We start from the raw sequence: 14485 nt of genomic DNA on the forward strand, positions 1-14485 counted from the left end.
TATAAAATTATACTGTCTGTTTGGCGGACGAACAGACAAATAAGTGTAATGTTAATTCCATTACCGTCAATTCAACTTAACTTAAATATTTATAATTACTATAAATATTTACCTTTCTTTGCGAGCTAAATTCGCTACACTGTTGATTTACGACTGTGTACCAATGCACAGCTCGAACCACTTCATCAAGTTCGTAGATGACACGACTGAGGTGGGTCTCATTAGCAAGAATGACGAGCCAGCATACAGAGAGGAGGTGGAACAACTAACAATCTGGTGTAGAGCCAACAACCTGTCTCTGAATGTTGACAAAACTAAAGAGGTGGTTGTTGAATTTAGGAGAGCACAGAGCGGCCATTCTCCACTGATCATCGATGGATCACTTATGGAAATCATTGGACTGATCATGTTGATCTGGCGGAAAACTTTACCTGGTCACTCAACACCAGCTCCATCACCAAGAAAGACCAGCAGCATCTCTACTTCCTGAGAAGGCTGAGGAAAGCTCATCTCCCTCCCCCCATGGAAAACACCACACACCCCTCACACACACGCTTCACCCCCCTACCAAAAGAAAATAGGTTCCTAAGCATTCTAGCCTCACGGATCTGCAACGTTTTTCCCCTAAGCCATCAGGCTCCTCAACACACAGAACTGAACAGAACTCACACACACTCACTCAACTGTGTGAACTGAACTGCTACAAACCTAAACTCAAACACACACTCATATTCATTTCACACTCATACTCATTTCTATTCCTACACATTCATGTCTTCAGCACCACCCATTTGGTATTATAACAATATTATAACTGTTTACATGCTGTTTTGCACACTTACTTTATTAATGCTGTTGCTGTTTCACACAGTATTTTATGTTGATGTTTATAAGAACATTCTTGTTTACAGTTCTCTTTTTACACATCGTACTGTACAACATATTATACAGTAGGTTTACTGCTCGGTGTTATTTTGTGTTTTGTGTCTCTGTCCTACAATGTCTTGTATTGTCCATCTGCACTGTCATTTGTCTGCATTGTTCTCACCAGGTTGCACACGATGCACTTTATGTGGCCTGGACAACCTACTTTAGTCCTTAGCTCTGAGCTCTGTCTGTAGCTCCATGTTGTTTGTTGTAGCTCTGTGTTGTTTGATGTAGCACCAGCGTTCTGGAGAAATATCTCATTTCACTGTGTACAGCACCAGTTATATCTGGTTAAAATGACAATAAAAGGTTCTTGACTGTTTTTAACTTGAAAGAAACCTTTTAAGAATCCAGCTGAAGTCAAGATCATGCCAGAGGGGGTGATGATGGAGCCTTTCATGACAAATTCCTATCACTCCTTTGGCCACCTGGTTCACAATACATACACATCCAGAGGCCTACAATGTTTAATGTAAAAGACATTTGTATTTAATAATAAACTACTTTTGATAAAGAAAACGGGTTTATTCATTAAGGAAAATAGTATCATGTGCAATTTGTTGTGAAATGTAAAAATTATAACATGCATCTTCTACAAATAATAACATGACGTCTTATACAAAAGCATGTTTTCTCAGACAGTCCACCCACTGGTATGCTTTTAAACACAAGACCACTAGAAGAATATACACAGAAATTATGCATACAGAATTTATTATAAGTTCAGTTTGATCAAGTCCAGGACCTTAGAGCTGTGAGGCATAATGATTTAGAAACTCCACATTTCACAGTAAAAAATAAATTTTATCTACGGTTTAGTCGAACAGCTGACTCTATATTTCATACAATGATTTTAGTTTTAAAATATGTTGACAATTAAAATGAGCTCAGTTTAAAAAACTGTCCTTTTGAAAAACATACTGTACATATCAACAGCTGGAGAGAGAGAGAGAGAGAGAGAGAGAGAGAGAGTGTGTGTGTGTGTGTGTGTGTGTGTGTGTGTGTGAGAGAGAGAGATAGTGTGTGTCTGTGTCTGTCTGTGTGTGTGTGAGAGAGAGAGAGAGAGAGAGAGAGAGAGAGAGAGAGAGAGAGATAGAGATAGTGGTGTCTCTGTGTGTGTGTGTGTGTGTGTGTGTGTGTGTGTGTGTGTGTGTGTGTGTGTGTGTGTGTGTGTGTGTGAGAGAGAGAGATAGTGTGTGTCTGTGTCTGTCTGTGTGTGTGTGTGTGTGTGTGTGTGTGTGTGTGTGTGTGTGTGTGTGTGAGAGAGAGAGAGAGAGAGAGAGAGAGAGAGAGATAGAGATAGTGGTGTCTGTGTGTGTGTGTGTGTGTGTGTGTGTGTGTGTGTGTGTGTGTGTGTGTGTGTGTGTGAGAGAGAGAGATAGTGTGTGTCTGTGTCTGTCTGTGTGTGTGTGTGTGTGAGAGAGAGAGAGAGAGAGAGAGAGAGAGAGAGAGAGAGAGAGAGAGAGAGAGAGAGAGAGAGAGAGAGATAGTGGTGTCTGTGTGTGTGTGTGTGTGTGTGTGTGTGTGTGTGTGTGTGTGTGTGTGTGTGTGTGTGTGTGTTTATAAGTTTCCAGTGATTTTAAACTTTAAGTAAAAAATAAAACACCTTTCAGATTTAGTTTAAATGCTTTATTTCAGTGAACAACTTGTTAAAAATGTCATCTGTTCTGCTGCACTGTAAGTAAATTCAATGTTAAATGTTCAGATGTCACAATTTGTGTGGATTACTTACAAACCCTTAGTGTTACAAAACCCCAGTTGGTGGTTTTTGGACAGCATTGCACTGCAAAGATGTAGTATTTTGAAGATAAAAATTAACAAAGAAAGAAAAAGAGAACAATATAACTGTTGTCAGTCAGTTCAGTTTCCTAAACCATCAAAACACACAATAAAACCTGAAGGTCAATAAAGTCACTGCCTAAATGGCCAAACTGTCCCAGGCCATCAAATAGGCAAACTATACACATGCCCAGAGGGGATGATCTGCTGTGGCGACCCCCAATGGGAGCAGCCAAAAAAAGAAGAAGTACACATGCCCAGAAAATTCACAGCCACTTCATGTCCAGCAGCAACACAGTGCATTTTGGCAGCACATCCAAGCCATCACCAATTACAGGACATTATTACCTCCATGCAATAGTGATATGTTCCAATATGTATTCCAGATCCATCTCTAGCGTCTATGTTTGAAGCACAGTACAACATGACAGCAAGGAGCAAGGAGGAGGAGCATTGAGTCTCTCCATGGCTCATGTGAGCAAATCTCTGAAAAACTGCAGGACTCAACATTTCTGGCAGAGTGCTCAGAGGACCAGCTGGCAGATGTTCTTGCTGACATCTTCAACATCTTTCCGAGCAGCACTATTGTTCCAACATGCTTGAAGGCTTGATTGTCCCCATGCCGAAGAAGTCTTCTGTGTCTTGCCTCAAAGATTACAGTCCATCTCAGTTACTACTATTGTCATGAAGTGTTTTGAGAGGCTCGTCTTGAGGCACATCAACAGACCTCACAGAAAAAGCTATCTCTACCACACTCCACCTGGCCCTCACTCATCTGAAAAATAAGGACACATACATTCGAATGCTGTTCATTGACTTCAGCTCAGCATTCAAAATCTTTCCTCAGCATCGATCAGAAAGCTGAACCTGTTGAGCCTAATCACCCCCCTCTGCAACTGGATCCTGAACCTTATGACGGAGAAACATCAGAACAGCACCTCCAGCACCACCACACTTTACATTGGGGCCCCCCAGGGCTATGTGATCAGTCCCTTGCTGTTGACACTGTCAACTCATGACTGTTTAGCAATGCACAGCTCAATTCACTTCATCAAGTTTGCTGATGGCATGATGATGGGTCTCATCAGCAAGAATGAGACCATACAGAATTGTGTATTGCAGATGTTAAGGGACTTGTGCAAAGTTAGGAAACTTAAGAGAGAGGTGTATAAACTGAGCTCCTCAAGGATGGTGAGGAGCAGCTGACTTCTTGATCATCTGCCTGCAGTGTCTTATTTCTTTGTCTTGCTTCTCTCCCATGTGGGTTTCAGGCTGCCAAAATAGTGGGGCAGAACTGCTGCTGTCCGTTCAGCACCCCGCCGGCAGTTGTGTTCGGAGAACATTTCCTTCAGCGGGCATGTTCGGACGTTCTGTCCCCACAATCTGCACATTATGCATGCGTTAGAGTCTTTTGCTTTGGACATCCACTGTAGAGGGGCGTGATGATTGCATCTATAATACATGCTTTCTTAAACACATGCAAGGTTTTTTAGCCAGTCCCATACTGATATAATTTTGAAGGTTGGAAAGGATCCAAAGGCCTCAGATGAATTTAATATAAAACTTCCTTTGCTTCATACAAAAAAAAAATAAATAATAAATTTAACAAAAATAAATAAATCATGAAGAAACAAAATGTGTGCTTACTTTTAAATGTTTTTTTTCTAAATGATTTTGTTAGTTAAGATTTTAAGATGTTTTAATGAATGATTAACTCTGTAGGTACTATTTTATTTGACTAATGAACCAGCTCAGGAATAGAGCTGAGAGTGAGAGTCTAAAGCATTTTAAACCAAAAGTGAGTCTGGAAGTTTACAAGCATCATGTCTGTTCTGCTCCAAGTTTGTCACTTGTATAGATTTGGCGCCCCCTAGTGACAGGTCAAAGTGATCTGAGATACATTTTTGAATATATCTGTGATGATTTCATTTGAATGATGAGTCAAACTCAATCATAGGGGGCGCTAATATTATATACTAGGTCTAAGTACAATAAAATACATTTTTGTCACAAGACTTTTTTCTTAATCGCCTCAGTTTATGTGTAAAGACTCGAATGTGACTCTCAGCACACTGATCTATTAATAGAATGATATTAATGACTCAAACACTGATTGATTTCTATTACAAATATCATGAACACAAAACCTTCTTTTAAACTACAATTTAAAAAATTTGCACAAATAAGGCAACATGTGTTGTGGTGAATTTGGGTCTGGAGTTTCTTCTTCATCATTTTTTTTTTTTTTAAATGTTCTGCTTGCTGTTGAACTGAAGCTGAACTGTATGTTGGTTATCAGTAGATACACCAAGCCAGGGGCGATTCTAGGGGGCCCATGAGAAAAGTCACAACACAATTGGGATGACATGAAAAAAGCACTGCAAAGTCCCAGAAATGAATATAGAAAATATTAAACCTATTTTTTATGGGTCAGTAACTCAGTAATATGTAAACTGTAATGGGGGCTTTAGGTCTTGTATTGTGTTCAGTGGCAGTTAATTTATTTGTGCTGATATTCACCTTTTTACCATCTGATATTCAAACCCCTGCGTAGATGCAACCATAACCTCCAAATCCAAGCAGCTCTCCCAGGGTGAGAAGGCAGTAAGAAGTCTGGGGTTAACATGGACGAGACAGAGGGAGTCAGTGATGAGAACATGACTGAGAACAGAGATGTTCCTGATCATCATCATCTTTTCTCTGCTTGTGTTCTACATGGTGGATCTTCAGTCTGGATTCATTCATTAGAGAACATCTGAAATTCGTTTTTTATTAATATATTAATTAAGGCTGCATTAATAGCATGTTGATGCAAATTCATTTTAACAGCACAAATTTTATTAACGGCACTAATTTTATTAATTCTATTTAATTTTATTTAATTTTATTAAAATTAATGCAGCACACATTTGAGCATTGTTATTACAAATATAAATATATATATACCGCATATTAAAGAGGTGAAATTTAAACATTCAGCTCAACACACGTTTATTCACAACGTCCTTTCTTAACCTAGATATTAAAAAGAAATAAACTCCAAAAACTATTTTGAATCAGTAAACGTTTGTTTTATTAATGTGCCAAATCTCAAATCAGCACCAAACACCAAAAAGTCTTTTTCTGATCGTACAGATAAAAGCAATACATCATGCGAATCTTTAAAGGGTCTAATTTCACTTGTTTACACTCACAAACAACAAAATGCTGTGCTTTATATATAAATATATTTAGATGTTGCACCCAAAAGACTTTATGGACTACCGACCAGTAGCACTGACCTCACATCTGATAAAGACATTGGAGAGGCTGGTGCTCACTCATCTCCAATCTCTGGTGAGCCAATCAATGGATCCACTTCAGTTTGCCATCCAACCTTCATTGGAGTGGAAGACGCCGTCATCTTCCTCCTAAATGAGGTTTTCTCACACCTGGAAAAGGCTGGGAGCACAGTGAGAGTCATGTTTCTTTAACACCGTCCAACCTGAGGGATAAGCTGGAGTACATGTGTAATGGACCAACATCTGTCCACCTGGATATTGGACTACCTCACAGACAGACCACAGTAGGTGAGGACTCGTGAATACAGTTATATCTTATATATATATATATGCATAATATAGGAATTGTTAAACTGACAGCACTCTAATCCAATGGTGTCGTAAATGTACAGAGTTTGGTTTTACTAAAAATGAACATACATTTGCATAAAGCATCAATGTTTCTCCATGTCTATGCTAATTACAGTATTAATACTTAAAAGTATTAATTTAATGTACATTTAGAACTGATAAAAATGTGTGATTCAATTACTCACACATAAATGTGATTAACGGCTTTCATGCTATTATGTGATTAAAAGCCCACACAGAGAAGCTGAGGAGACCAGAAACAGAGAAGAAGGTGGTGGAGACTAAAAAGAGAGAGCAGGTGGCTTTTCATGTCTTCCTATTTAAGTTGTGGCACATGACTTTTCTCATGGGCCCCCCATGACTGGTTCTTGGTCCCCCTCTGTACCACCCCATTAAAACAATCCTAGAATCCCCCTGGCAGAAAGGTTCGTCAATATCCGCATTTTCTTGTCACCTGAGTCTCTGTTGTCCAGGTAGGAGTCACAAACGGTTCTCAGGTAGGACGCTGACTTTTTACACTAATGTCTCTGAAAGCAAATCATAGCTGCAGAGATGCTGGACATCTATATTTGTTTGGTCTTTGTTCTGTTTAACTGAATTGTGTGTGTGTGTGTGTGTGTGTGTGTGTGTGTGTGTGTGCTTTATTTATTAGTATTTTGTAAAGGGTGGGGTGGTGTTGGTGGGTTTGGTGGTGGTGGTGATGCACTTGGGTGGACAGAGCACTTGGTGGATGTGGTCTGAGCATCTCCTCCTCCCAGTTTTTTTTTACTGTGCATATGTATGTAAGAGCGCAAATTTCTTTTAGGTCATTTGCGTCCCACAGGGTGAGTTTCAGTCTTACGTTTGGTTATTTTTCTTTTTTTCCTTCTATTCACGATATTTTCATGAACATATACTTTCCTAAATATTAAGTTATGACCAAGGTGTGCATGTAGCTGCATTTGCTCTTGGCATCTTGTCTGGGCAGAAGTAACATGCTGTTATATTTTAGAGTTTTAGCATTTGTGTGTCAGTAATAAGGGGCCTTGTTTGCATCTGCATTATTAATCCAGTTATTCAGGTTGCACAGGTCAGTGCACTCTTAGTGCCGGTCCCAAGCCGGATAAATGTGGAGAGTTGCATTAGGAAGGGGATCCAGCGTAAAAACATGTGGCAAATCAAATTTGCCGATCACAAACCAGAATTCCATACTGGATCGGTTGTTTTGGAGACAAAGTGAGAGTTGGTTTGGACATGTGTAGAGGAGGGACATGTGTAGAGGAGGGACATGTGGTAAAACAGTAGAAAAATGCAGATGATGGAGCTGCCAGGCAGGAGGGAAAGAGGAAGGCCAAGGAGGAGGTTTATGGATGTGGTGGCAGATTATCAATAATACCCTCTTTACTACATTCTGTTGTAGTTTTGTACATTATTAATTACTGACCCAGACCGTGTGCCACATTATTATTGATGACTTTATTTTGTTAAACAGTTTCTGTAACTGTCATGTAATAAAAGGAGTCTTAAGAATGTATTCTTTACTGTATAGATGATACTTGGAAGGCAAATTTTGTCCTTACAAACCATAGTGTTCACAGTCCTGATATTCAACATGCACTTCTTTATTTTCTGGGCTTTTCAGGGCCGGGCTTTTAGATTAATTTAGCTTTAAAACCAGGTCAACTTTAAAGCAAGAACTGTGTTCGGGTATGAAAATCTCACTTTAAGGACCTCAGAGACTGTAAGTTAAGAAAAATAACAGTTTATTGATGATTATATATGATTATAAAGGCAATTGTATAGGAGTAAGATCAGTCTGAGTAAAGGGGAAGAAAGGTTCAGGGCACAGATGTGTCACAGATGTGAGGCTGCATAAAGTGGTACAGGAGGTGTGCAGACATCTGCAGCCAGCATGGTTAAACATCTAAGATGAAGACACCTTTTCGACTTATCTTTCAAAGCAACGTTCATGTGCAAGTTAAAAATGCCATCTTATGCCAGCTCCAATTAATGTTAATAATAATCTAAAACTTGTAGCAGTATTTAGTGTAAGTTAAAGCTTAATTTTTTGCACTTATATTATTTAGTATAAGTATATTTGGCTTTATGGAGAACTCTGTATATGAAAGAGCAAAAAACATTCATGCTTTGGATAGTCTCTTTATTAATATAAGTAATAAGCATTATAATATATTTGAACAGCATGAGTGAAATCATATGTAAAATTAATATAAAAATGAGAGACAGGAAATAAATTGAAAGATATTTCTAGACAATGTGTGAACATGTTTAAATGGTGTGAACAAAACCATGTATGATGTGCAAAAATGGCAAAGTCAGAAAATGGTTGCAAGAAAAGGTGTGAAATTTGCAGGAAATATTTGCAAAAGGTGCAAAAATAAGAGATGTTTGGTAGAGGGGGTCTGAAAGCTGCAGGACATGCAAAGATATTTAAACTAAACTATACAGAGGTGAGGTGAATGAGGATTCCAACAAAAGGGACGAATTTGCCATAATGTGTGAATGTGAAAAGAAAGGAGGATGCAAGACCTCCTGAGATTATTGAAGAATGCAAATTGTTAAAGAGGAGTTATTGGAGAAAATCTGTAAATGTATCAGGGTGTAGAGAATGAGAAAGGGGAATTTTTTAACTCGACTTTGCACTTTTATGTGCCATTGCTGTTTATTAGGTTTCTCCTGGAGAGCTCGTTGGGGTGAATTGATTGACTGCAATAAAGCCGATTTGCTCCTCCTCACTTCTTGACTGAAAACATTTCTTCGTTGGTGTATTATTTCATTATTTCATAATGAATATTTTGTTTTAATTGTATTTAATTGGTGAATAGCTAGAAGAGATTTGAACCTCGAGCCACATAGCAAATGTGTCTGCTCAGACATGGGGTCTGAGTTCCCACATTTCTTGTTAATTAAGTTTCATTATTTTTGCTTTTTATAATTCATTTAAATTGATTCACCTAATTCACCATTCACCTTAACTGTTAAATTCTGTAAAGTGCTTTGAGACAATGTCGGTTGTGAAAAGCGCTGTAGAAATAAACTTGGCTTGACTTGACTACTTTAGTTCCAATAATGAAAATATGACAGTGCAGCTAAGGTTGCATGTAAGGGTGACCTCACTTCTCATGGTTCTGGCCCTGCTCTCTCGCTGAGGCGGAGCGGCACGCTAGTTCATGTGGCTTGCAAATGGACCTCGCAGTGGTTTCGAGACAGGCTTTTCCCTTTCTCCGACCTCACCTACCCAGTCCAGCACTTGTTAGCAGGCTTCGGAAGCACACCCAACATTGCCCACCAAGCCCCTGCGTACTTCAGGCGTATGCCTCAGCTGGTCAGGGCGCTGCATGCCTGCACACCATGGTGGTGTTGCATGCATATCAGGCCAACCTGCTGCAAAAGCTAGACATGGGGGGCATCTCGGGCGGCCAGAAGGTGCAAGAGCCCCGACGTACGGCAGAATTGGCTCTTAGAGCCACTAAAGAGACCGCAAAGGTCGTGGGCTGGTCTATCGCCGCCCTAGAATTTACAGAATGGCACGTTTGTCACACCTTGTCAGGTCTTTTCGATAGGGATAGGGCTGTACTGCTGGAAACCCCCTCATGCCAACTGGCCTTTTCAGCAACTCCGTTAATAAGGTAGTTGATAGGTTTCAGGAGGCTAAGTAACAGGCAGCAGCTTTCCAACGATTCCTTCCATGTCACTCTCATGGGGCTGCTTGGCAGGCACGGCCCCAACCACAACCCACCACCTTCCATCGAGAGGTGCAGAAACGGGCAACGTGACTCTCACTTCCCCCTGTCAGGAATCCAAAGTCCTGACATGGGACGGTATGGGGACCCTAACGGGGTCTAGGCATACCAGAGGCCAGTCTCGAGAGACTGATACCCCTCAAAGACTACCTGGAAGCCTGGGAAGTTCTGCCAGACATGTCTCTATGGTATGAATTGTCTCCATGAATTACAGTACATGAATTACAGACCAGGTCCTGTCACAGCAAAGTCATGTCTCAGCCAAATGTATGACTATAGCTGGCCCTATTTTGGTCCCATGTAGGACTAAACAAGAGGCTCCTCATGTCAGCCTCAACAAAACTTTAATCTAGCTGGTTTATACACACCCTTAGCCCAGATGAAAAATGCCTGAACAACATTATTCTGAAACAATTATTTGTTTTAACTTTAAACTAAAAATGTTAAATTTGAACAAACATGCCATATGCCAGTGCCGACTGAATGCCAGGTGTGCGTCTTTAATCTACACCTAAACTGGGTGAGTGTGTCTGAGCCCCGAACACTGTCAGGAAGACTATTCCAAAGTGTAGGAGCTAAATGTGAGAATGTTCTACCACCTTTAGTGGACTTTGCTATTCTAGGAACTACTAGAAGTCCAGAGTTTTGAGATCTCAGGGAGTGTGAGGGATTGTAGAAGACTGGAAGAGATACATGGAGATAAACCATTTAGTGTTTTGTAGGTAAGTAGCAGTAGTTTGTAGTGGATTTAAAACTTAACAGGAAGCCAGTGTAAGGATGAGAAGATTGGGGTTATATGGTGATATTTTCTCCACCTTGTGAGAACTCTGACTGCTGCATTCTGGACAAACTGTAGCTTGTTTATGCAGGACAACCTAAGTATCGTTTCTAGGTTACGACCGTAACCCTAGTTCCCCGAGAGAACGAGACGCTGCGTCGAAACGCTATAGGAACGCCCCTGCGTGACCGCGCTCTGAACCTCGGTGTAATCTGACCAGACGCCAGCTCCTGCGAGAGAAGGTAAGCGCCGCAGGGATGCAGGGAGTGTGGCACAGAGACGCAGCGTCTCGTTCCCTCGGGGAACTAGGGTTACGGTCGTAACCTAGAGACGTTCCCCTTCAGGAACTCGAGCTGCGTTGAAACGCTATGGGAACGAGTGTCCAATCACGCCACACTGACCAGACCCTGCCTAGAGAGTGAGGGCCTCGGCACCAGCACGCAGGACAGAGGAGCCCGGGGTGGCTCTGAGGTCAAGGTCATAGAACCAACCCGCCGCGTCACAGATGTCCTGGAGTGGGACTCCAGCGGACCAGGCCAAAGAGGCCGCCACACTCCGGGTGGAGTGAGCTCGAACCCCGAGCGGCACGGGGAGGCCAGAGGACTCATGAGCCGACACTATTGCATCCACAACCCATCTGCTCAAAGTCTGCTTATTGGCCGGGAAACCTTTCCTATTAGGGCCATAGCAGACTAGCAGCTGCTCCGACTTCCTCCAAGGACTCGTCCTGCGGAGGTAAGCATCCAGCGCTCGCACTGGACACAGCTGTCGCTCCTGGTCGGGGGCAGTAAACGGAGGAGGGCAGAATGCCTGCAACACGACAGGACGTGAGGGAGCCGAAGGCACCTTAGGCATGTACCCAGGTTTCGAATAGAGAAACACTCTGGCCATGCCAGGGGCAAACTCCAGGCACGACGGGGGCACGGACAGAGCCTGCAGATCCCCGATCCTCTTCAGGGAGGAAATTGCCAACAGAAAGGTGGTCTTAATCGACAGAAACCTAAGGGCCACATCGGCTAACGGCTCAAAGGGGGGGCTCAGAGAGAGCCGCCAGCACAACTGCCAGATCCCAGACAGGCAGTCTGGGTCGCGTCCCGGGCCTCAGCCTCCGGGTGCCACGGAGGAAACGTGTCACCAGTGGGTGCCTACCCAGCGACTGCCCCGCAGGCGGGGAGCCATAAGCCGCGATGGCTGACACGTAAACCTTCAGGGTCGAAGGGGTTAACCCTGTGGCAAACTGTTCCTGTAGGAACTCCAGAACTGAACCAACCGGGCAGTTAACAGGATCCAGGCCGCGGTGCTCGCACTAAGATGTGAACAGTCGCCACTGGGAGGTCGGACAAGGTGAGCCACAGATGCCTCTCTGTGGCCACCAGGGCCGCCATGGACCGACCAACGGCCCGTGCCGTGTGCTTCGTGGCTCGAAGGGTTAAGTTGGCAGCGCGACGTAACTCCTTAATGTCAGTGGCCCCAGCGCTAAGTCCCTCATCCAAATCACGTAGCAGGTCAGCCTGGTACGCCTGCAACACACCCATGGTGTGGAGACATCCCGCAGCCTGACCTGCTGCCACGTAAGCCTTCCCCACTAAAGCCGATGTAGCACGTAGCGGTTTAGTAGGGAACACTGGAGCCTTTAGCCACGATGCCATCACCCCATAGCCGCACGCCTTAGCCCCAACCACATTCGCGTAGAGCGAGGAGTGGCAAGACGAAGAACGCGCTGAGTACGGGGTCTTCCAGGAAGCGACACAGGACGCAGAAAGCGCTCATTCAGCTTACTGGGTGCGCGCTGTCTCTGCTGCTCCACTGGCCAAGCTAGATCCAGCTTAGCAACAGCTCGTGTCACGACTTCGAGGAGTTCCTCGTACAGCACAGGCTGAGAGGACTCCACGGGCTCGCTAGCATCCATCAGCTCACCCTCCTCGGAGAGAGAGACATGTAATGCCGCGCTGCTCGTACCGGGAGAAGAAGCAGCCATTGGGCCTGCTTCCCCGATAGAGCCGAAGCTTAATTCAGCCGACGAAGCTGAAGCAGACTCATCCGACTTTATCCCCGCCGCTAAATCGGCCTGCAAGCCCCACGAGCGCCGCGAGGGAGAGAGCTCCTCTCAAAGAGCGCTCTCCGGGAGCAAAGCGTGCGCATAGCCATGCGGCTATAATGCGAGCAATCGACTCCCTCGAGAGCCGACTGTGCATGCTCCACTCCCAGGCCAACAACGCACCGATCATGCGAATCCTTACCGGTAATGAAACGCGTACACGGATGAACGCACTTACGGAAACTCTGCCTGCCAGCCATCACTCGATCAGAAAAACACAGCGAAACATCGCTTACCTGAACGAGCAGAAAGCTGGCGTCTGGTTCATTTCGCAGCCATTTGTAGCTTCCTGTTTACGCAACGTCGCCCGCTGATATCGTCACGTCCCAAACGCTTATTGGTCAGATTACACACCTGGTTCAGAGCGCAGGGGCGTTCCCATAGCGTTTCGACGTTATCTCGAGTTCCTGAAGGGGAACTAAGAATCCTTGGCAATACTATAAACATGAAATGAATGTTTGTGAATTGAACTCTGCCTGATTTTGAAAATGTTTTGGGTTTAAAGTAACACTTTTTTCAAAAACATGTTTTATGGATATATTTGTTTGTAAATTATATCAAAATATGCTTTTAAATTTTTTACACTGTTTGGACTTTTGTGGAATATTTTCTAAAAAGACAACTGATTTCAGTGAAAGGGAAGTGATGACCACTAATGACAGTATTTAAACTCTTCTTCCACTCTCAGTGCTGATACTCTGACTGAGACTTTCATCATGTACCTGATACAAGGCATCGTCCTGCTCCTGCTCAGCGTCAGTGTTCAGAGTTGTTCCATTAGGGTGAGTTACAGAAATATTACGAATAAATACATTATGAGTAATTAAAAAATATCTAAAACTCATAAGAACTATATTAATATGTACTTCATAAAAATGTCAGCTCACAGAAAACATTTATTAAACAGGCAGTTGTTAATGGAACCTCTGAGGAGATTGGTAAGAGTCACACTTTAAATGTATTTATATGTACAAATAAACAATTTTACATCTATACTCATATTACATTTTACTTATATTGTTAATTCCATTTCAGATAACAGCATTAACAGTGATTATTACTCAGTTTCTGCCATAATTGAAAGAGCCAACAAGAATGCTGGTAAGAGAGAGAGAGAGAGAGAGAGAGAGAGAGAGAGAGAGAGAGAGAGAGAGAGAGAGAGAGAGAACATTCAATAAAACACTAAACCACATCATAATGCACTGATGTACTAACAAACATTTTCACTAGATCGAGTGTCAGTGGTTTTGAGACACATAATAAACATGAATAAACTGATACATGAATGAAACTGCATACACTAACAATCTCAGTGTTCAATCCACAATTGTGTTTTACTGAACAGGAAAGCCAGACGGTAATTTCACCATTATACATGGTGACATAGCCGTGTTCACTGGACTCCAGAATGCAGATCCATGTACTTCTAATAAGTGCAAGTGGCCCAGGAAAAAAAATAAGAAAGTTTATGTGCCTTACATCATTTCCAGTCAGTACTGTGAGTATAATTCTATTTTGTATCTGACTT

At 42.6% G+C, this 14485-nt stretch overlaps 2 protein-coding genes and 1 long non-coding RNA gene across 9 annotated transcripts in view; 1 reads left to right on the top strand and 2 right to left on the bottom strand.

Moving 5' to 3' along the window:
• The window catches only part of LOC310730936, a 208752-nt gene that overhangs the window by 37947 nt on the left and 156320 nt on the right, over window positions 1-14485 (bottom strand). The window lies entirely within an intron of this gene.
• LOC310730914 (low choriolytic enzyme-like) overlaps window positions 1-14485 on the top strand; it is a 38831-nt gene that overhangs the window by 23254 nt on the left and 1092 nt on the right. Inside the window, exons 1-4 of one of the 2 annotated variants that reach the window (XM_083550144.1) lie at window positions 13627-13739; window positions 13865-13895; window positions 13993-14058; window positions 14303-14455. In XM_083550144.1, the coding sequence (XP_083406270.1) occupies window positions 13674-13739; window positions 13865-13895; window positions 13993-14058; window positions 14303-14455 (316 nt within the window). In that variant the 5' untranslated portion in view covers window positions 13627-13673. Of the gene's footprint in view, window positions 1-13626; window positions 13740-13864; window positions 13896-13992; window positions 14059-14302; window positions 14456-14485 lie in introns of those variants that run through there. The other variant, XM_083550143.1, reaches the window with a different exon arrangement.
• Window positions 1-14485, bottom strand: part of LOC310730917 (low choriolytic enzyme-like) — an 81184-nt gene that overhangs the window by 16404 nt on the left and 50295 nt on the right. The window lies entirely within an intron of this gene.

Source organism: Silurus aristotelis, assembly GCF_946808225.1.
Source record: "Silurus aristotelis genome assembly, chromosome: 9".
In the NCBI taxonomy this organism is placed as follows: Eukaryota; Metazoa; Chordata; class Actinopteri; order Siluriformes; family Siluridae; genus Silurus; species Silurus aristotelis.